Source organism: Megalops cyprinoides, chromosome 5, assembly GCF_013368585.1.
Source record: "Megalops cyprinoides isolate fMegCyp1 chromosome 5, fMegCyp1.pri, whole genome shotgun sequence".
Classification (NCBI taxonomy): Eukaryota; Metazoa; Chordata; class Actinopteri; order Elopiformes; family Megalopidae; genus Megalops; species Megalops cyprinoides.
This window is the reverse complement of record NC_050587.1, coordinates 22,120,145-22,143,451: the sequence shown is the minus strand read 5'-3', so window position 1 is coordinate 22,143,451 and position 23,307 is coordinate 22,120,145. Positions and strand designations below refer to the sequence as shown.

The following is a 23,307-nucleotide window of genomic DNA, read 5'->3' as shown; positions in this document are numbered from 1 at the left end:
TACCTTTGGAAGGCAAGAGCATGCAGCATTGGGAGGACGCATTTCCATGACTTGCATGTCTCCAGAGGTTTTCAAATCCGGCAAAACTGTGTACATGACCTTTCTTTGTTGAAGCTGCCATATGTATCCTGTACATACTGAAAACATGCACAACAAGGACACTCCTGATTGTATTGAACTGTTAAACAGATCTTCACAAATGGTTTATTTTTGTACTTCGTTAAAAGAATATGCAATGTCATTGACAGCCAAAACAAGCCTTCCAGACTCTTTGTTTTACCTCTGATACTACAGACTGTACATGTACCCCTACCTTCTCTCATGTAAGACTGGAGATGATGTTCTGCCCCCAATAGAACAAGCAGACAAACCATATAATTTTATTATGATGCTCATCGTTTGTGGTGTATACTGATTCCATGACCCTTCGAGAGGTGTAAATCCTACACCAACGTGCAAATATGAAATGGTAGAGACCCCTTTATCCATTTTTTTTCCTTTGAAATTCGAACTAGCTTAGTACGTTTTATTCCTCTTGGAGGATTTTGTTTTTGATAATTGTGTAAGTTGCAAGGTAATATAGCCTGGAGCTCGGGAGTTTTTAATTGCTTTTTCGTTCAGATGTTTCGGTTATCCGGGTGACCTTTAAGCTGTTCTGGTCATCAAGGTGCAGCCTCTGTTTAAATAACCCACCGGTGCCTCAGTCTTTTCAAAACAATGTAGCCCTTGGTTGCAGCACGCCGAACGGCAGAGCGCGCGCCGCACATGCTCCGAATGCCACGAATTGGTCGGGTTTTGAGACTGGCATTACTGTACTCAGACATGACTAGCTGGAGCTCGGATACATACCGTACTTTCTCCCTCTTGAGAAATGTTATCACGATGTTCAGCCTCATTATTAGATGTTTAAAAAAACCCATGTCAACATTCTGTTCATCCATGGTTTGAAGTAATGAAGTTGGACATTACCACAGTAGAACGTTGCCGAGGTGTGTGAAATATGTCGCCACATTACTGGGTTCAGGAATGATTAACTCCTGTATGCAGTCAGGTCATACATACTGCAGAGGAAGTTTGGGGGTAAATTGATGCCATTAAAATATCAAATCAAATCAAAGTTGTCATTTGTCAATTGTGTCCGTCTCATTTTCTGATTGAAATTAATTTCTCAGTCGACAATATTTTATGCACTCGAAATTTTCAAGGTACTCGCAGGCGTCGGTTTCTTGGGCTGTCGTAATGCTGGCTAGTGGAAAGTCCTTCACAAGTGGTGGTGTCAGTTCATCATTATCATACAGTATATGCGCAGTTAGCCACACAGCGTCGTGAGAACAGCTTACTGAACAGCTGTGTTCAAAAAGCCATATGCTATTTCTATCAGTAGTACACTGTCTATGACTTTAAAATAGCTCAGGGAACATATGTCGGCAGATCAATTTTCTTACCACCATGTTCCCTCCAACAGAATCTGTCTAATCCCCACATGCACTGTACGGTCGGAAAACACATTTGACAAGTACGACGGTGCCTTTTATAATCTGACCGGACTTCGGCAGGGCTTTTCACATAGGACAACATATATAAAATGTAGAATAGCTTATCAATCAAAACTATCAAAATCCATCATATCCATACCCCAGGTGTCTTCTGCCCAATTTACCACACTGGCGCACCAGCAGTTACAATATCAAGGTCAGCAAAGTGCAATCCACAGCTTTCAGAACGGTTAAGCAAAGTACGCCTACTACAGTCAAGCAATACGATACGATACGGAACAGAGAGATAGTGCAGAGATTCGCCCTCACATAGCGACGGAACATCAACGCGTCATAAAAGAGAAAATACTGTAGCATGGCGATGCAGAAACTGTGAAGAAAAAAATATTACATTAGAAATCTGCTGTGAATCTAAGTTGCCTTGCCCTTTTCCTGTTTGGCTCAAGCTGACTGATACTCAGATTGTTTCTGTTTAACATGCAGTGTTACTGGATGAGTCTCTGGGGATTTTCTATCTCATACACTTCAAAGAATTTAGATGTTTGAAACACATTTCTGGCAATGAATGCAGATATCTTTACCCAGTTAGACTGCTTGACTAAGCTGATGCTTAGTTTTGTTTCAGTCTTCACTGCTGTTTGTCCTCTGTCTCTCAGTTTAGTCAAAGGTTGCTGAAGACATCTTGGTGCTTCCTGTGTGAGAGTTAAGTACGTCAATGGAGAGGACACACACACACACACACACACACACACACACAATATCCATATTGTGCCATGGCTGTGGACCGCTGTGTGAGGTCACAAGTGCAACTTCATCAGAAAAACTCAACCACATCAAAACACACTAAAGTCTATTCAGGATACAGAGAGAAATCCAACATAATTGCCCTCAAACAATTGTGTTTGATTGTCTCAAACAATCAAATGAGTGATGCACACATTCACAGCTTTCTAGTTTTCAGTTACAAATGCAGTTTGTTAAATTCTAAATATGGTTATCTGTTCATCTATGTCAACTTAGAACATGGTACTGTACCAAATAGAAAAACTGAGACATAAAGTCAAGAGAAGAAGTACAAAAAGAGTCTGTGTATAAATGTGTTTGTATGAAAATTTGTTTAGAAACTCAGTAGCAAAACCTGAAAAACAAAGTTACCCTCCACCTGACAAATGAGACACCAGATTCAGCTTCATACGAAAGAAGAAAAAAATTGGTGTTGTTTCTACTCTTTTTTTTTTTTTTTTGCAAGGATGTGGTTATCGCAGAAACTTCCTGAGCCACACAGAGGTGTACAGCTAAGCTGAAAACCTTTGACAGTTTTTTGGACGGCGGCAGGTCCTGGACTCTTCGCTCAGTCACTCGACGGTCCTGGAGGGGCCGGTGTGGAAGAAGGGACGGGGGTTGGGCTGAGCAGTTGACCCACCTCCATACCTTGGGATTGGGGGTGGGCGGGGTTTGGATAGCGGTGCCTGGAGAGGTTGGGGGCGGCCGAGCAAGAGAGGGGTGCCATGGCGTCCCTGCTGATGCGCATCTTCCGCCTGGGAGCAGAGAAGAAGCGAGTGAAGCAGTACGAGAACCTGAAGAGAGACCTGGACCCGCAGGAGAGCTGGGAGACGCAGGGGGAACTGGGAGACGGAGCGTTCGGAAAGGTCTACAAGGTAAGGGGTGGAGGCAGGAGCGGGGGAAGGTGAGCCGCCATCTTGAATTGTGGGTGACAACAATGGTGTTGAATTGTGTGTTATTGCTTTTTGGTCACAGCCAGTAAGATAAGGCTTCATTAGACCACAAGAGTCATTATGCTTGAAAACAATCAACATTTCTTCTTACATGTGTCTACCTGGATGAAAGTTTGAACAAAAGTTTACATTTAGGAGACATATACAAATTTGACAACCTGTAACAACTTGTCCAGGCCCAGAAATTATATATATTATAAAAAAATAATTTCAACAACGACTTTCCACCAAGCTATGGTATAATTTCCATAGCTTGGTGGGAAGTCGTTGTTGAAATTATTTTTGAAATCAGACATTTGAAAATACAATTTTTTTTAATTGATTTATGACCCACAGTGTACCCTCCGATAAAATAATGTCTCAGTTATAGAATGTTCTGATCCAAGTTTTTGGGATGAACCTATCAAACCAATTGCAAACATGCTGGTTTAAATGTTACTCTATAAAATGTTACCCTTATAAGAATCAACTCATTTTGAAACAATGTGATCCTAACAAGGGGGAGTGCATTTGTAACATCCCCATATCTGATTTTTGGTCTGTGAGATCTGTAGCAGAAGATGTTTGAGATGTCCAGTGGAGAGTGTAATTTGTAATAGATATGAGGAGGAGGGAGGAGCCCAGGTCCGTCATGTCTTCCACTATGTAACATGGGCCCTATGTGTCAAAATGTGTAGGTTAACATGTGGTGATTTTCTGACTGTGCCTGTGTGTTGTTAATCATAATGGATCAATTGCAGCTGCGGCGTAGAAATAAATGCTAACCTCTAGCTAGCAGTTGATGTTTTCTGGTTGAAATCTCTAGACAGAGGCATATCCTATTGTAGCAGCAACTGAAAACTGAGACAAATTTTCAGACAAAAATGATTGTGTTGCCTAGGTGATGGCATATAGCACAGCTTTCAGGCCACAGTGCGGTTTTGGTGACTTCCTGTCAAACTATGCATGCAGAAAGATTACTTCCTGCTTGCCATTCTAACCCACTGTCTCATCTACCTTTTGCCTTATTTTTTCATGTGTTGTTTGTACGTCTTTCCACCCGTCTGTACTGTTCCGCTCATCTTCAAACTATCGACTTTACAGCAGAGAGGCGTTCTGCTGATACCTTGGTAACCTGGAATAAAACACAACACAATTGATGTGAAGGTGTACGTTCAAGACATTTCTTGTGCTCTTATTCTCTGTTTGAGTTTACAGGCCCAGCCATAAAGCCAAAGAAACATACTGTGGCATCTTCTCTCTCATCCCTCCCTCTGCTTGATTCCACCAGTAATTTTACAAACATACACTGAACCACACCATCACCGTCTATCGGACTACACTGTAGGACCTGCTGGAAAACAAAATGTAGCAAAGCAGTTCAGAGAGCATGATTTCTGAGGTGATCTGGTTACCATTCCATGTCAACCCAGAATCTGTCTTGAGCCCTGTTTAGATCAGACTGATTCCCACTGAGGACCCTAACCTATTTGTATTTGTGTTCAGGCACGCAGTCGGACGACTGGGGCCCTTGCTGCGGCTAAGGTCATAGAGGTGCGAGGTGAGGAACAGCTGGAAGATTACATCACCGAGATCGACATTCTGGCAGCCTGTCGCCACAGCAATGTCGTGGCCCTGTTGGATGCTATCTTCTTTGAAGGATGGCTGTGGGTAAGGCACAGCATTGAACAGCCTCTTTTTGCATTCAGTGACAGATGGTACCTTGATTCCACTCAGCCACTCTTACAGTTCGAGTATTCAATGGTCAATCAGTGTTCCTCCTGAAAACCCTGTTTGCTAGTTATATTTGCAGTGCACCTTGACAATGGCACAGATTGCACCTAGATGTTTTTTTTTTTTCATTTGAAATAAATGTAATTGGACAGACTGTCCTCATTCTTTTTTTCCAAGTCAATTAAGCGAGTTTTATTTGATATGGTGTGCCTCGTGAATGCATTTGGTGCAGAGTGCTTTACTTAGGCTCAGCAGGCATATAAAGACATGTCATAAAGAGATACCCATGATGCACAGTAAGGGTGCAAGCAGGAACAATTTAATCATAGTTAATGGGATGATGTCTGTGCTATGGCTTGTTAAAATTGGCTGTGCATCCTCCATCTCTTGAATCACCAGTTATGCTTTGCATTTTCTCAGCCCTCCTTTCAGAAATAGTATGTTAATTTCATGCTCAGCAGATACCCATATCCACAATGACTTGCAGATTTAGCATTTTCCACCATGTCATTTTAAATATCTGTATATTTACTGAAGCAGTAGAGGTTCGTTAATGTGTCTGGCTCCCTTAACCTCTATACCACATGACTCCCACAATGGTTCCATTGAGTGTGCTGAACCAAAGTCTGTGGGTGTGTTCATATTGACTGCATGGAGAAAAGCCAACCTCATAACTAATCACTGTAACATGGGTTTATACATACAGTACCTTTATTTACATGACAGCTAGCATTCCAGTAAATGGGTTATAAAACAGAATTAAAGAAACTACAACATGTAAAACTTGGTGCCAAATGATTATCCTTGACTGCAACATAACTGCAGTCTACTAGATTGATACTGAATATTGTTGTATGTTTCACCATAGCCAGGCTTCAGAGGAATTTTTACCCTGTGTCACTCAAACTATAGTGGTACTTTCCTGTTAAGAGCTACCACATCTTCACAAGTTCACAGTGAAACAAGCTGCTGGGCTGTTGCACATTATCTTCAATAGAGATTGTTGCAAGATTCTCTGTCCCCTGCAGATCCTGATCGAGTTCTGTCCGGGCGGTGCCCTTGATGACATCATGCTGGGTGAGTGGGGCGACGACGCACACACACATGTGGCATGTCATGTTACGCCAACCCCCTTCTTTTCTCAACCCACCTCCCCAGTGGGGAAGCTGTGGGGTGCAGCATGATCAGGCAAATCTGGGAGGTTTTCTGCCATCTTGTGAGACAAAGCCATGGGTGGACTCTGTTGAGAGATGGCAGACACACTCCTTCTCTGCCTGGGGTGTTCCTGTAGTGAGGAAATCAGGTTTTACCATTGTTTTTCCACAGCTCAGGATTGATTGGGGTTTGTCATGCTGGAAATTGATGATTGTTTTTTGTTGTTTCCAAACTACTGCATATATTACTTGACAGGCATACTTACTGGCAATGGAGTCCACACTGATGCACTGGCCAGATATCACAGTTTTTATTTCACAGGGCAGCTTGGCAGCCGCCCCACGTATGAACCAAAAAACTGAAAATGGCTGACAACAGGAAGAATGACAAACAGACTGAAAGATTAAAGAACACAACTGACCAATTACTGTTCTGCCCAACAGAAAATTGTGTCTTATTGTGCATGTCTCATTGTGTTTATGTGTGTGTGTTTTACTATGTATGCACATATACCTCATTGTATGTGTTTCTGAATATAAACGTATATCTCACAGTTTTTGTATGTATGTGTGCTTGTGGTGTATGTTTCTGTGTATGTACTTGTATGACGCTGTCTGTGTGTGTGTGTTTGTGGTTTGCATGCACGCGGGTGTATGTGTACTCTGCAGAGCTGGAGCATGGTCTGTCAGAGCAGCAGATCAGTGAGGTTTGCTGCCAGACACTGCAGGCCCTGTTGTACCTGCACCAACACCACATCATCCACAGAGACCTGAAGGCCGGCAACATACTGCTCACCCTGGAGGGACATGTCAAACTGGGTAAGCATGCACTGCCCATGAGTCACCAGGAAGCAAAAATGTGTGAAAGCAAGCATGTAGGAGGCCGTTCTCTGCACCGTGTACAAGTGCAAGAGCACACAGACTGCCTTTCATAATAAGGCTCATATTCTTTATCTTTTCAAAAATGTCTCATTGCTTCTTTTTCTACACATCTCACAAACTCCACACTTGTCTTCATCCTGCTTGTATCTCTCAGTTCAGTTCAGTTCAGTTCAGTTCAACATATTAATTGGCATGACCCATTATATTTTCATTGTCATGTTAAATGACATAAACAATACCTAAATCATCTCTCTCTTTCATGCTGTTACGTACCATGCCTCACTGTGTGTCCATCACCCCCTCTCCTTTTCTGTTTAACCAATGCTCGCTCTCTCTCTCTCTCTCTCTCTCTCTCTCTCTCTCTCTTTCTCTCTCTCTCTCTCAGCGGATTTTGGAGTGTCTGCCAAAAACGCCAGTACCCTGCAGAAACGGGCCACTTTCATTGGTACACCTTACTGGTAAGTGCCACTGTTCTGACGCCCAATAACAGCTGATCTTAATGGCCAACAATGAGAAATGGAAACTAGGCTGTTGACCACTGCAGTAATAAATGCTATGTTTATGGTCCATGTTGGCATGTCTTTTTAAAGATCATTGAAACGGAATGGAATCTCTTGAAACATAACCATTCGATTGTGCCATCCTCAAAAGCCTCTTTCTTCCTAGCACCAGACCGCTCACCCTCATACAAAATGTTTGTTCCTCATAGGTTCACATTCATTCTCATTAGAATGAGCACCAGCACTTCTGATTCAATTGCAAAATCACTTTTAGGAGAGGAGATAGCTCAAAAATGTGGTCATAAGAGAGAAAATGGAAATCAATGAAGGCAGACTCATTACCAGAGCAATGCTGTGGGGATAAAGAGAGCAGTGTATTCCACAATGGAGCGGAGGGGGGAGACTCTGGGGAACACACTGCCAGGAAGGCTGATTATTTCCTCAGACAGAACGGCTCTTAGAAGAACCATACTATCCATTGGCACGAAAAGCCAAATGTTCAAGCTAGAAAGAGAGAAAGGGATTATTCTGTAACTGTAGAGTCAACGCAGTAACATCATGTACAGAAAAAGAGAAGGGGCTCATTCTATAACTGTGGAGTGTGATCATTGCCCTCTCTCTGTGTCTCACTCCTGCTCTCCATGATATCCATTCTGTCAACCAAACACAGTATGATTTAATAAATTATTGAAAAACAATATTCCTTCTTACACTTCTGCTCTTTTTGCTGCTGTTTATGGGTGTGTATGTGTGCATGCATGTGTGTGTCCTTTGTTTGTGTGTGTGCGCGTGTGTCTGTCTGTCTATTTCAGGATGGCTCCTGAGGTGATCCAGTGCGAGACCTCCAAGGACAACCCTTACAGCTTCAAGGCAGACATCTGGTCCCTGGGAATCACGCTGATTGAGGCGGCCGAGATGGAACCCCCCCACCACTCCCTCAACCCCATGAGGGTCCTGCTGAAGATCACCAAGTCTGCTCCCCCCACCCTCACCAACCCCCGCCAATGGTCAGTGCCCCCCGCACTGTAGAATAGGATGCCATATTAAAAGAGCAAGAGCTTTAACTTTCAGTTATCATTTGACCTAAGATGCACTTTGTATGAGAGTATCTGCGAAACTATAAATGGAGACGCATGATGTGATGTGTACTGATATGTATTGCAGGTCGTCCCACTTCCAGGACTTCCTGCGGAGGGCTTTGCAGAAGAACCCCGAAACACGCTGGAGTGCGCAGCAGCTCCTCGCGCACCCCTTCTCCTGCGCGGGACGAGATGGGAGGGCTCTCAAGGAGCTCATTGCTGAGGCCAAGGCTGAGGTCACTGAGGAGATAGAGGCAGAGGTAAACTGGCGCAGTGTCGTGAAAGAGCAGGACCTGTTACTCCAGGACAGTCAGATAGTGTCTGACTATCTCCCCAGCTGGCTAGTGGTCTGAACCACTAGCAAAGTAGTCTTGATCACAGACTGCAAAATGTTATAACCCTATCTCAGGGAAATGGCAAAGATCAGCGGAAAAGAGACACACCCTGCGTAGGCTGCTGGTGAGGCAAGCAGAAAAAGGTGAATGCAGCTCATTGGTGGAATTGCCAGTCTGGTCCATAACTCACTTAAGACCTGCTCCTTACCACTGCAGCACACTGCTTCTTCAGATGAAGCAGGTATACAGTCATGATTGGGTCCTTGCTTACAAAAGACATGGAAGGCCAATGGAAACCATGGGATCCAGTTTCTTCAGGCTGAGTTTGAGGTTGTGACATTGACATGCACCACTCCCCTTTGAATAGCCAATGCAAATCCTTCAATGTGCATATTAAGGAAGGTGAAACACAGTAGTGCTGCATCACTACTGCCTCACTACTGTACTGAATTCAAAGTATTTGGAAGTGAAAAGGTGAATATCCTTCACCCCAGCATTAGTTGTTTGGCTGGTATAGTTTCCATAATTTGAAAGTCCAATAAAAGATATACCTATATCAATAAGTGTGTAGATGCTGAGCACTGATAATGAAGTTGTAGCACACACACTGTTGTAATATCCAAAGATGCCTTTCTCACGTGGATAAGAACAAGCTGGTGAATTATTGTGACTTACACACACTCTTCCTCAGATGAATCCTTGGTGAAATCACTCGCACAACAAAACCACTTAGATCAGAACTTTGTGTACGCCAACTTGTGTTTCACCATACACTTGAGGGATTTTTAGGAACCTCATTTTTAGGAACTACTCCTTTATCGACCATACCATCCTGTCCTCATTTTACACAAGCTGACGGTAACATGTTCTCGCTCTGTCTTTCCCTCAGTCCTTGCCAGACCTGCAGCATGCCCTGGCTGAGGAAATGGCTATGGAGACTGAAAAGGTGGACCTTGTGCATGCAGATGAGGCAGCAGTCAGGGACCCAACACTTGAGCCAGAAAGTCCTCCGGAGCGTCCAAGGACTGTGGAGGATGGTGTAGATCACTCCAAAAGTGTTTCCAAAGCTCCCACCCCCTCAGCTGCAGACACCAGCGTGGTAGTGACCAGGAGGGCATCGCATGCCACTGAGAAGGCCCAGAAAAGGGCACGGCGTCTGTCTGTGCCCGGGACCCTCCTCTCCTTGTTCACTGGCAACTCGAGACGCTGCAAGTCAGGTTTTTGGGGGGATAGTCCGATACCAGCAGCAAATCCTGATCAGAGCCAGCAGAATGGCCCAGGTGGGAGTGCTGATGGAGGTCTGGGTGTGACCTCAGCAGAGAAGAAGAGCAGAGACCAGGAGGAGAGAACAGAGGAGACTGGTCAGGAGGGTCAGAACAAGACCTGTACCCCTGCCGATGAAAAAGAGTCGACCACTTTCTTTAGGGCTCTCAGCCTCAAACAAGAAACAGAAACAGCCCACCCAGAGGAAACAGAGGGAGACTCAACAACACACCTGACTGAGCCGAAGGTTGATTTGGCTGAGGAGCAAACACCAGAGTCTCCCAAAACCGGTTCAGACCCTCCTGAAACACAAACAGAGTCCGAGGTCCCCTGTGTCTTGTCTGACAGTGGCCCTGTTTTAAATGAGAGTTCCAGAACTGTGACTGTTTCAGGCAATGGTGTCACCAAGGAGGTCCTAGAGAGTCAGGGTTCCCTGGAGAGTGGACAGAAATGCCAGACAGCGCCGGTGGCTATGGCTGCCCCTCCATTCAGGATCATGGAGGCCTGTCTCCTCTCACTGCAGCTGCAAAGTGCCCTGATCCCAGCTCTGTGTCTGGAAATGCCTTGGACTTGCACAAAGGGCAAGGCAGAACCAGAGCACTCAGTAATGGACTGCCTGGATTTGTCCGTTGAAAGCCAAGGTGTTAGACATCCAGCTGCAGCAGAGGCCAGTGAGGACACTCTGAAACACGAGGAAAGTCATGGGACAGAGGAGAAGGTGGTAACAGAGAGGAGAGACAGACCACAGGAGGAAAAGGAGGAGGATGATTGTGCTCCTGCTGAGAAGAATGGGGAGGGAGAACAGGAAAAGAGTGAAGAGGGAGAAAGAGAACAAGGGGAGGCAGATGGAGGGGAGGTGAAAGAAGATAGGAGGGAGGAAAAAGAGAAAAGAGATGTGGAGGGAGAAGAGGAAAAGGCTGAGGGAGGGCTTAAAGAGACTGGAGAAGTGTCAAGTGGCGAGACAGAGAAGGAGAACAGTGGAAGTTTTGAGGGAGAGGAGGGAAAAAATGCTAATGCAGAGGACATAAACAAAATAGTCTCACATTCAGAGGAGGAGGGAGGGGAACAGGTGAGCAAAGCTGTAAAGGAAACACAGCCAGAACAGAGGGAGGACACAGTGTCTGAAAAGAATCTGGAGACAGGACTTCCAGACAACCAAGGAGAGGATGAGGGATACAAAGAGAGAGAGGGAAGGCAGGAAGATGTGTTAGTGTTAGAGAAGGAAGTTGAGGGAAAAGAGGGAAAAGAGTTAGAGGAATGTGAACATGTGAACAGAGAGAAAACAGAACAGGAGCTGGAAACAGGGAGACAAGACACAGATGCTAGAGAGGATGAAATAACAGAGGAGGAAGGATCAATAAGAAAGAAGGAAAAAGAGGAGGAGGAGGAGGGGAATGAGAGTATAGACAGAAAGTCAGGAGAGTGTGGGAAGGTTGGAGGAGAAAACCTGAAGAATGTGGAGGCAGGGCTTGTTGAAGTAGGGAGGAAAGATGCTAAAGCCAGAGAGAAGGAGGAAGAAGAGGCTAAAATGAAGAGCAGAAAGAAACAGGAGAAAGGAAGCATCAGAGCCAAGAAATCCACAAAGAAGGTGAACTTTGCCAAGGAAGTGTTCACAGGAAAACAGGAGGAGGGGAAAGGAGGGGGAGCTGAGAATGAGACTAATTTTGTGAATGGCAGTGCTGCTCCATCAGGTAGGACAGATCAGGAAGTCCCAGACGGGACTTACTCAGTATCTAATGGAAGCCAGGTGGTGGAGGATGAATCCGGATTCTCCAGGAATGAACACAAAATTGACAGGGAGAATCCACTGAGCTCAGGACCTGAAGGGGTGAGTAACTGCCTCTTTACAAACTCTAAACCTCTAAGGCTCTAAACCTGTCCAGGCCTAATAGCCCCTTCCCTGACTTCTCCTCACTCAGGAGTTGACCCACAACAGAAAAACAGTTAAAAAAACAAGGAAATTTATGGTGGATGGCCGAGAGATGAGCGTCACCACCTCAAAAGTCATCAGCGATGGTGACAGAAAGGAACAGCAGATGCGGTCTGTCAGGTAAACCACTCCCCCTGGAAACGAACATTGTGAACACAGTGCATATATATATATATACACTATATGGACGCCTGACCATTACATTGTAATGACATTGTATTCAAATACATATACTTTAATATGGAGCTGGTCCCCCTTTTGCAGCTATAACAGCTTCCGCTCTTCTTGGAAGCCTTTCCACAAGATTTTGGAGTGTTTCTGTGGGAATTTGTGCCCATTCATTCTGTAGACTAGAGCATTTATGAGGTCAGGCACTGGTGTTGGACGAGAAGGCCTGGCTCGCAATCTCCGTTCCAGTTCATCCCAAAGGTGCTCGATGGGGTTGAGGTCAGGGCTCTGTGTGGGCCAGTCAAGTTCTTCCACACCGAACTCATCAAACCATGTCTTCATAGTCCTTGCTTTGTGCACTGGGGCACAGTCATGTTGGAACGGAAAAGGGCCTTCCCCAAACTGTTGCCACAAAGTTGGAAGCATAGCATTGTCCAAAATGTCTTGGTATGCTGAAGCATTAAGATTGCCCTTCACTGGAGATAAGGGGCCTAGCCCAAACCCTGAAAAACAGGTGTGGCCAAATACTTTTGTCCATATAGCGTGTATATATATATATGTGTGTGTGTATATATAATTGTTGTTTTGGCAGAGTAAAATGAGATTGTGTCTGTCTCCGTGGGTGCATGCATGCACATGTGTCTGCACAGGCGACAGGAGCTGCACGCGCTCAAACTGCTGCAGAGGGAGGAGCAGAGGGAGTATGCGCAGCTGGAACAGCGACTGCAGCAGCAGCGGGAGCAGATGTTCAGGCACATTGAGCAGGAGATGACCGTGAGTAAACTGCAGCCTGAAACATCACTAACAAGCCCTGTTTGCCAGACACAGTGTCCCTTCAGAACACCCGGGATCCTTTAGAAGGGGTTTGGACTTGGATTTTCTTTTTGTTTGTATTTGAGCAGGTCATCCATAAAGAGTTTCATGAAACAGTGCAGGGGACTATACTAAGTAACACAAAGGTGAGAAAAGCATTGAGAGGGTGTGCAGGTCTTATTGCATCATTAAAAAGCAGAGTCACTGAAAATGAATATGGTCTGAAGCTCATTGCAGGATTCATGTGCAATGCACTTAATCCCCAAATCATGGAATGGGTTATTTTGAGTAAGGAAAATGCAAAGGACAAGACAGAAAATGTCTCATGTCAAAATAACTTTCCTTAAAATGTTCATTAAAAAGGGCAACAAATGTTTTTTTCAACAACTGAAGTTCATCATCATATTTAACATTCAAGATTAAAAACAGCACACACTGTTCCGATTCACCCAGTGCTCAGAGTTATGGAGTAACCAGCCTTTTGTAGGTTGGCACAAAGCTACACAAAGCTCTCAAAGTCTTTACTGGTGGACACTGGAATCTGTGCCTGCGAGGGTCAGACCATAAGAGGGCCATTCAGCCAACCTAGGCTCCAGATGTTATCTAGCACTGTGTCAAGCCTGGTTGTTAACCCTCTTAGCATTTCTGCTTCCATTACAATCTTTGGGAAGCTATTGTATTAATTAATGTATTAATAGTTCCATGAGGGAAAAAATACTTCTTTGCGCAAGTGTGAGACCATTAAAGAGTTTTCCACTTACGTTCTCTGCTCTGTCACCCTGCTGTTATGTAGTGTGCAGGGTCAAATGCTGTCTCCACCGCCTTGTTTCTAGACACCTCTCACAAACGTCGCTGAGACTGTCCAGCCATCTTCCTACTTTTCTCCCCACTCCCCTCCGTTAGGAGAAGAAACACCTGAGTCTAACACCCCCTCCCTCCTCTGCTGTTTCCAGACTATTGTTGTCTGTCTCAGACGAGACTCTTTCACCCGTTGACCATCCCCCCCCTCTCTCAGGGGGAGGCTGCCCCCCTCCGCCACATTGATCGTCCCTCTCTGTCTCAGGGGAGACTGTCCCTCCCGCTGACCATGCGCATCTCTCTCAGGGGAAGAAGCAGTACTATGACGGGGAGCTGGAGCGTGTGGAGCGTCAGTACCGCCAGCAGAGCGAGCGCATGGAGGCGGAGCACACCATCCGGCTGAGGGAGGAGGCTCACAGGCTGAAGGCCCAACAGGAGCGGGAGCTGAGCCGCAAAGGGGCGGCGCTGAAGGCTGACCCCAGGGAGGTAAGCTTCTAAGGGGGTGGGGTTTAAGGTGAGCCGAAGGAGACAATCTGCAAGTGGGTGGGGAGAAGGACTAACTCGAGGGAGATGAATCACTCCGCCCCAGGCCCAGTATATTTTCACATGTAATCATTTATCAGATGCTCTTATCCAGAGCCGCTTAGAAAACAAGGTAAGTAAGGCGCATAAACTAATGGTATAATGTAATAAAAATGTGAGCAAGAGTAAACGCAGGGAACATCACACCATAATTCAAAAGTCACAATGTGTCACACAGCAAGGCAGTAACCAGTGTCTGAAATAGCCTATAAAGCGCTACAATAAAACTTAGTCAACGCTACTAAACAAGCAGCAGGTAAGTCAGTGCTGTAATATGCCTGAAGTGCCTTACCAAGAGGCAGGAAATCCAATCAGGAGCCAAAGTGTGAAATTGTGAAACTTCTGGTTTGCAAAGTATCTGTGAATGGAAAAAAATGTACTTGTTACCAGGAACATGAGTCATTCTATCAGTGATGAAGCATTTCCATATACATACGCACACGCACGCAGGCACACACACTTTGCTCTGTGTGTGTATGTTTCAGGAGCAGCGTTTCCTGCAGAAACAGCAACAGGAGTTAAATGAGACATTGCAAAGGGCTGTCCAGGAGCACAAGAGGAAAGTGGCCTCTATGGAGTGGGAGATCACCGCCAAATCACAGCAGCTAAAGAGAGGTACAGCTGCTCTCTCGCACACATATACAGCCACACGTAAAAATGCACACATATACACATACAGTATGTGTGCATCCACTCTCTCACAAATACATGCACACACCCCCCCCCACACATACTCAAACACACACATTCCTGCCCAATATGCACACGCGCACACACACACACACACACACACACACACACACGAACACTCTCACATAGTCCTGCCCATATGTGTTCACAGACATGCGCACAGAAAGCTACTGCTATACTGCAGAGGTGCAATGCAGAATCCCATAGACAAAACAGGAAGAAGGAATTAGCTGATGCAATTAGTCAAATGGAATGCATAATTTACTGTAATTCACCAAGACCAAGAGTGCTGATGATTTACTGTGTGTCTTCTATCCCAGCCCGGGAGTCAGTGATCTGGGAGCTGGAACAGCGCCACCTACAGGAGAAGTACCACCTGTTCAAGCAGCAGGTGAAGGAGCAGTTCTCACTACAGAGACAGCAGCTCACCAAGAGGCACAGCAAGGTCTGAGCACGTCCTAATCTCTCGCTGTGTTTTACACAACTCTCCCACATCTTTGTAAAGACTTGCACCTGCATTTTCTATTTTGTTGCACTAAGAACACCTGCATATTAGTCACTGTCCTATACAGAGCTTGCCCACACCTGTCTTACTGTAACATGTATGTCGCTTGCTTTAATATTTCTCTAGTCCTACACAGAGATCCTCTGCATCTCGCATCTTCCTGCAAAGTGCTCTCCCACACTTCTCTCACTGTCTCCATCAGAGCTCACCTGTATTTTACATTTACATTTATTTATTTAGCAGACGCTTTTATTCAAAGCGACTTACAAAAGTGCATACAGTAAGTATAGCGACAGTACGGGGACAGGATGTGTACAGTTCCACAATGAGACAGTTCTCAGCTGAGAGCAAGGTCTGTTTGAGGACACAGTACTATCAGATTTGAACAACTACAGCGTATAGGGCAACTAATACGATGCACCTTCAAACAGCAAACTTCAACTTCAAACAGTGCAATGAGTGTCATTTCTGTATGTCACGAGACTGTATGTCTATCTATGTCTTAATTAAAGTATGCAACAGGGTAACAGAGTTCTTGCTACGGCTCTATACAGAGTTCATTCCCCCTTCCCATCCTTTCTGTCATATGACACCCTCTGTTCCCCTCCCCAGGACAAGGAGCGCGCCTCCCGTTACCACCAGTCACTGATGGAGGAGCAGCGGTTGTTTCATGCGCAGGAGAGAGCCAGCCTCCAGCGCTCCCAGCGTAATGAATCCAAGGCTCGACTGGCCCAGTTCAAGCTGGACCTCAGGGCTCTGGGGCTGAGCGGTCCGGAGCACAGACAGCGCCTCACACAGGTCGGTGCTAGTCACTGCAGGTGCCGCATGAGCTGGCGCATTGCCTCCATCAATAATCCCTGATGAGGTCATTTCCTGAAGAGTTTGCAGCAGGAGTGTTCACTGATCTGAGATCTGTGCTCTGGAGGCCTGAACTGGTTTGTGTGTCCTGTCCTTGTCAGTTTGTGTCAGAGGAAGAGGCGAGACAGAAGCAGGAGAGACAGACTCTACAGCAGAGTCAAGAGATGCAGCTAAAACAGCTACAGGAAAAGTGTGACGGCAACATCGCTGAGCTCCAGCAGCTCCAGGTACTGTACCCCAGCTACACAACCACACATCTGCACTTAAACACACTGCACTACCAGGCAAATGTAGCTGCACATTCTGCACAATGGCACAATTACAGTTACATGCACTGCTCAGCTACACAATTGTAGCTACTCATGTGCTGTACAGCTACATTGCTGATCTTAATTATGCACCACAGCTATGCAACTTCAGTCACGCACACTGTACAACAGCTATACAAACAATCTGATAAAACTGCAGTTACAAACACTACAGAACAGTTGCAGGCCCCTCTATACCCCAGCAGTGTTACAGTACAACTACCGATGCACACAATTCACAGACTGTTGAACTCCTGTGCGCTCTGCCTGTCAGAATGAGAAACTCCAGCTGCTGGTAGACAGAGAGAAGAAGAAAATCAGAGGGCTGGAAGATGAACATACACTGGAGCTGAACGAGTGGAGAGACAAACTGGCCTGCAGGAAAGAGGTGAGGGAAGGAGGGGCAAAAGAGATTAAGTGAAGGTGACAGGAGACAGAGAGGAGAGAGGAGACAGAGGAGGAGGACAACAGGGGAGCGATGAAAGGGAAAGAGGGAAGTGTAAAAGAAGCTACAAGTGGAGACAGGAGGAAAGGAAGGAAAGAGCGAGGGTTGGACAAGATACAGATGAGGAAAGAGACCAATAAGGGGACAGGAGGGGTAGGAGTGGAAGAGTGATGGAGAGAGAGGGGAGGGAAAAAACAAGACATGACCTGGGTGAATAGATAACAAATGGGAAAAACTAAGAAAGTGGAAAAAATAAATGCTAAGAATAGATATGAACTATGGTACACAATATTTCTAATCAGTATTTCACAGTGTTTCTATTCTCACATCGGTTTTGTGTGTTTCTGATTGTCTCTTTACATAAATGTGCATTCCTTAATGTTTCTGTGTGTTTCTTTATGTAACTGTTTCTTTATGCACCTGTGTGTGTGTGTGTGTGTGTGTGTGTGTGTGAGTGTAGGTGTTAGAGGAAGACCTGGCACGTAGACGCAGAGAGAAGGAAGGGGGACGTAGACGGGGCAGTGAACCTGAATCCAGAATCACTGGCCGCCGACCTCGATTCTTCCCCAGCATGAGCTTCTCCTAGTGAAGCACCATGTACCTCAAATATTACACACACACACGCGCACACACATGCACACACATACATCATGCACACACACGCACACACACACACACACACACACACACACACACACACACACACACACACACACACACACACACACACAGTAGTCTTCTATATTGATTTCAATGTGTGTATTTAGCTGCATTGTGTGTTCCAGAGACCAGCAAGTCTCTCAGTAATATGAAATCTTTATCAAACTAAATATACAGTATGTGCTTCTCTGTAATAAAGCGCAACTTCTTTTTAGCATGTCAGTAGTCTGATTGTTACAGTGCTGGTTTCATAATGTTAATACTTTATGGCAAGGGAACTTCTGAAACATCACTCAAGGGAAAGTTAACAGATAGGAATAAACTGTAAGAAATCCCAGTCTCTAACATGACAAAAATGCCAAATGATCTCTACAGTTCACTGTCAGAAGCAGAAAATATATCTGTCAGAACCCAAAGCTGTAAATATGACGGTAGCCTTTTATATCACGGTGTTAATAACTAAACTGATTCCTCACAAATAAAGAAATGTTTTGCATTTGTTGTCTTGTTTTGTGGTGCAAATGTGAACAAAATGACTGATTTACCATTTTATTTTAGCATGGTCAATCTAACAGAGGATGTAACGGTTTAACATGCGGGGCTACTTCTTTAGCATGCTTCCGAAAGAAATGTAACTTCCTGGACGCCCTCGTAACACGGTGTTCCCTTTGAAAGGCTATGCAGCGCAAGTCACACGATCGAGCTTGGGGCTGCATGGGGCGGGAGTAGTGGACGGTGGGCGTAAGAGCAGCTTTGCCGGGAATGATGGAAACTAAAGCCACTCCCTGTGTCGCTCGCTCTTTTAACTCACAACGCTGGATGTCGTAATCACAAGCAAAGAGGACGCGAGAGGGAGACGTTTTATTCAAAACTGAACTGGAAGGGCGGTGATACACACATATAGTCCCGAGCTGAGGTAGGAAACACTGTACTACTTCCGACGGTTCTGCTACTAGAATGATCGATCTTATATATTCAGACTCGGCGCCAGGAGAAAATACAGAGGGAACAATTGCAATCCACGGGGGTCCACAAAAAGTCATAAATACTATGTAGACATCGGTACATAAGGAGACAATTGGGGTTGCACTGAGGCCCCCCATAGCGCCGGGCCTGTATATATTATGATATATTACGTTTTCTTATTATTTGAACGCATCTTCTCCTGAGCGTGTGTGAGATGACGGCGTCACTAGTCATTGTTATTGTTATTGTAGTTGAACTGCTGCTGGTACGTTTAGAATGGGACATGAGCCTTAGGAAGATTATATATATATATATATATATATATATATATATATATATACATATTTATATATATACATATATATATATAATATATACATATTTTATATATATATTTGAGATAAGTTGCCGTAACAGCATATTACATATTTTGTTTGATTATTAATGAGGCAATCAGGCTGGAAAAATCGTCTAGGAAAATAGCACATGATTCTGTGTGAGTGGCTTAGCTACTTGTTTTATCATTTAAAGGTCTTTCGGCTGCCCGTGAGACGTTTTCTGGAAACCAAACGCCATTTTAGAGTGATGCTGTATTAGATTATATTAGGTGTTTGTCATCGGGCTTGGGGCATGAGATAACGAGTCGCTATACCACTGCCGTGGTTATTACCATGAAATCCCCCGAGTAATTCGCACGAGCTGTGCGTGGGCTGTAGGCGCAAGCAATCTATGGAACTGAGAACTGTGTAACTCCAGATATCCATAAGCGCTTGTTGTGCATTATGTTTAACTGATTATTTGTTTTGACTTGCACTTGATGATAATGGTGCCAATGAATCATCATAATTCAATACAGAGCAAGGTATGTGCGGAAGAATGCTACGTTAAATTCAGATCAATTATTCGCCCACCTTTAAAACGGTGGCCTCTGTGTGACAGGAGCTATGATTTAAATATAGATGAGAGGAGGGATGGGCAATATGCCCATTCTCAGCTGAAGACCAAAGAATGGTCGAACTTTCTCCCATCGCGAGGAGGGCGCGGCTTTTTCGTCTCTCTGAAAGGTACTGCCATTAATGTTGCGAAGTTAGGTGGAAAAATTGGCCGTGAGTTGCAATAGAATTAAACGTGCTCTGTGCAGGTTATTGTTTTAGGTTCTATTAACGCTTCCTGATGCGAAATTACATTTTTTTTTCCAGATAAAGCCTTTTTGGACTATTATCCCACTCACACTCTCCCAAACTATTCCTAAGACATTTTGTTCCGTTGCATTTCTGTAAACAGTTCATCATTCTACGTCGATAGACTTTTGTACGACTAGTTTATATTCGGAATTTAAAACATAAGTCTGCAATTGAAAATTACGTTTTTAGGTGTTAAGTTGTTGTGTTTATATCTCATATTATTATTTCTTATTGTTTATCTACAGATAAAGTTGTGTTTAACGGTATAGATGATGTAAGCCTCTCATCAGATCAAACATAGCATGGCACGTCAAAAACGACATCTTTTTTCTTCCACTTTAAGTAAATACTAGTGGGGCTCTGAGCAACATGAACTGCTCAAAAAGGGGTGAATAGTGACATTCGACCACGAACACAGAGAAAACGGATAAATATACATTATAAAAGAAAAAAAAACATGTCGTGTTCACGCTTAAATGAGAAGAAAAGAAATTGGGAATTGTTTCACTATCTCTTAGATCATTTTTGAACCCTGCTTCTAATTAGGATGGAAGAAAGTCAATGTTATTTCACTGCTCTAGATATCGACATGGGGAGTCTTAACGTCTTTCTCACATTTGACCATATTTTTAAAGTGGTTTTTACCCATTGATTGCGCTGATTCCTCAAAGCTATAATTAGCTAGAATTTTTCCAATCTAGTGTTCTAATCACACCGGTTTTAACATATGTGCTAAACGGCAAATCACACCGATGTGACCATACGCGCGAAAGGGTTAAGAAGTTGTAAATTGAAGTGATGTTAGGTTCTTTATGTAAGACGTGTATTCCTTCATAGCTGTGTCCTCCTCTCAGAATAAAACTCTAAATCACATCTGCAAGTCAGGTCCAGGTCCAGGTCCAGGTCCATCTTGGCTCCCATACCCAGTCCTAACTCAAATATTTCCATTATTAATGTATTCTGTTTGTTGCTGTTATATTACACTTTTATTTATTGCAGCACTAAGTCTTTACAATATCACTAGTGGCTCAGTGGTCTGTTTTGTTCTGTATGTACTGTAGTGACTTAAATAGATGTCCTTTTGTACCTGTGTGTTGTAAGTCTCTCTGGAGAAGAATGGCTGTGTAAATGTAAAATGTGAATGTAAAATGGCTGTGCTTTTGCTCCTGCGGTATTCTTACACCTGCCTTTTGTTGAGGAGGTAATTCACTCATTGAGTCTCTCCCTATGTGTGCAGGGCAGCCATGATGAAGCTGTGCATCCCAGTCTTGCTCTCTTTGGTCCTCATGCTGCTGGCAGGGCAGCCTGGATGGGCCAAGCGTGGCAGCAGCTCTGGCAGGAAGACTTCCTCCAGCAGCAGCAGCAAGGGGTCAGGATCTTCACATAAGCCTTCGCAAGGTACATACTCGCATGGTAGCAGCTACCCCAGGCAGCCGCAGAACCCTGCAGGGAGCTATCCGAAACAGCCCAGCGCCGGAGGAAGTTACCCTGCTGGAGGGGGGTACCCTGCTGGAGGAAGTTACCCTGCTGGAGGGGGGTACCCTGCTGGAGGAAGTTACCCAGCTGGAGGTGGGTATCCTGCTGGAGGAAGTTACCCAGCTGGAGGGGGGTACCCTGCTGGAGGAAGTTACCCTGGTAGGGGTGGATACCCAGCCGGAGGAAGTTACCCAGCTGGAGGAAGTTATCCAGCTGGAGGGGGGTACCCTGCTGGAGGAAGTTACCCAGCTGGAGGAAGTTACCCAGCTGGAGGAAGTTATCCAGCTGGAGGTGGGTACCCTGCTGGAGGAAGTTACCCTGGAAGAGGTGGATACCCTGCTGGAGGAAGTTACCCAGCTGGAGGAAGTTACCCAGCTGGAGGAAGTTACCCAGCTGGAGGTGGGTATCCTGCTGGAGGAAGTTACCCAGCTGGAGGAAGTTACCCTGGTAGAGGTGGGTACCCTGCTGGAGGAAGTTACCCTGCTGGAGGTAGCTATCCAGGAAGAGGGGGTGCATACCCAGCAGCCGGTGGCTATCCAGCTGCAGGTGGGTACCCAGTGAGAGGTGGAACAATGAACTCATACCCACATGGCGGGTACCCCAACTGGAACCCCAACAATAAAATCATGAGTCCTGCCTATGGGGGAGGCTATGGCTTTGGTGGAGCAGGGTATGGGAGGGGGAGCTCCCCTTTCTCACGATCAGTGAACAGCATGGGCTACAAGCCGAATGTGAAATCCAAGGGCTTTGGGAAGAAGGCAGCACTGGCAGTGGGTGCAGGGGCAGTGGCTGGCATGGCATTGGGATATGGATTGGGCCGCTTCCCGCGCCCCCACTTTACCTTCAACAACCCACAAGAAGAGTACTACTACAACCACTACATGAATCGTCGTTATGGCTCGCGATCCACGGATGACAACGACTATGGCCGCGACTACCGCTACAAGAAGCCAGCTGAGTCGTACGAGAGCTTCATGGACAAGTGCATGAAGAGGACTGACCTGCTTCAGGGCCAGGACGGCAGCAACCTGAACATACAGAGAGACGAGCCAAGCCTTGGCGGCGGCGAAAGCAATCCTGTGACCCCCTTGCTGGGAAACAGCAGTGCCGACAGCAACAGCACGTCCTCAGAGGTCGAACAGGGGAAGACCCTCGCCAACACAGAGACGCCTCTGACGCCTGCCCAGAGGGATTCCGGTTCCGAGCCGTCTCCCCCCACTTTGGGGGTGAAGGAGGAGGAGGATGACGACACTGTGAGCATCGCTGAGATTGGCTACCCAGAGCTGATTGAGCAGATGAAAGCACGCCGCTGCGTGGAGCGCTATGTGGTCTACTCAGAGCCTTACCTGGAAAAGCGTACGGGCGGGGCGAGAGGGAAAGGAGTGCAGCAGCACCCCCCGCGCCAGGGAGTGGTACTGCTGCTCACCACGGCCCTCATGCTCCTGAGCAGCACTGTGCTGCTGCAGTGAGGCACACACGCAAGCACGCGCACACACACACACGCGCGCACACGTGCACACACTCACACACACACGCATGCCCACACGTGCACACACACACGCACGCACACGCACACACACACGCACGCACACGCACACACACACACACACGCGCACACGCACACACGTGCACACACTCACACACACACTCGCACACACACGCATGCCCACATGTGCACACACACACGCACACATACGCACACACTCACACACATGCGCACACGTGCACACACTCACACACACACATACACGCACGCACACACACGC

The 23,307-nt window shown here is 45.7% G+C and overlaps 2 protein-coding genes across 2 annotated transcripts; both read left to right on the top strand.

The window, feature by feature from the left end:
- Nucleotides 1-2,818: 2,818 nt before the first annotated feature.
- Nucleotides 2,819-17,891, top strand: si:dkey-81j8.6 (serine/threonine-protein kinase 10). Its single transcript, XM_036528785.1, has 17 exons — nt 2,819-3,154; nt 4,718-4,882; nt 5,974-6,022; nt 6,769-6,918; nt 7,367-7,439; nt 8,294-8,488; nt 8,646-8,820; nt 9,785-11,986; nt 12,078-12,208; nt 12,907-13,030; nt 14,174-14,353; nt 14,935-15,064; nt 15,460-15,584; nt 16,257-16,442; nt 16,604-16,729; nt 17,085-17,198; nt 17,716-17,891. Exons 1-17 carry the CDS (start codon nt 3,005-3,007, stop codon nt 17,839-17,841), a joined length of 4,401 nt encoding a protein of 1,466 aa, XP_036384678.1. The 5' UTR covers nt 2,819-3,004; the 3' UTR covers nt 17,842-17,891.
- Nucleotides 17,892-18,655: 764 nt separating this feature from the next.
- LOC118778011 (glycine-rich cell wall structural protein 1.8-like) lies at nt 18,656-23,039 on the top strand. The gene is made up of 2 exons (XM_036529311.1): nt 18,656-18,831; nt 21,303-23,039. Exon 2 carries the CDS (start codon nt 21,310-21,312, stop codon nt 23,008-23,010), a length of 1,701 nt encoding a protein of 566 aa, XP_036385204.1. The 5' UTR covers nt 18,656-18,831; nt 21,303-21,309; the 3' UTR covers nt 23,011-23,039.
- Nucleotides 23,040-23,307: the final 268 nt, after the last annotated feature.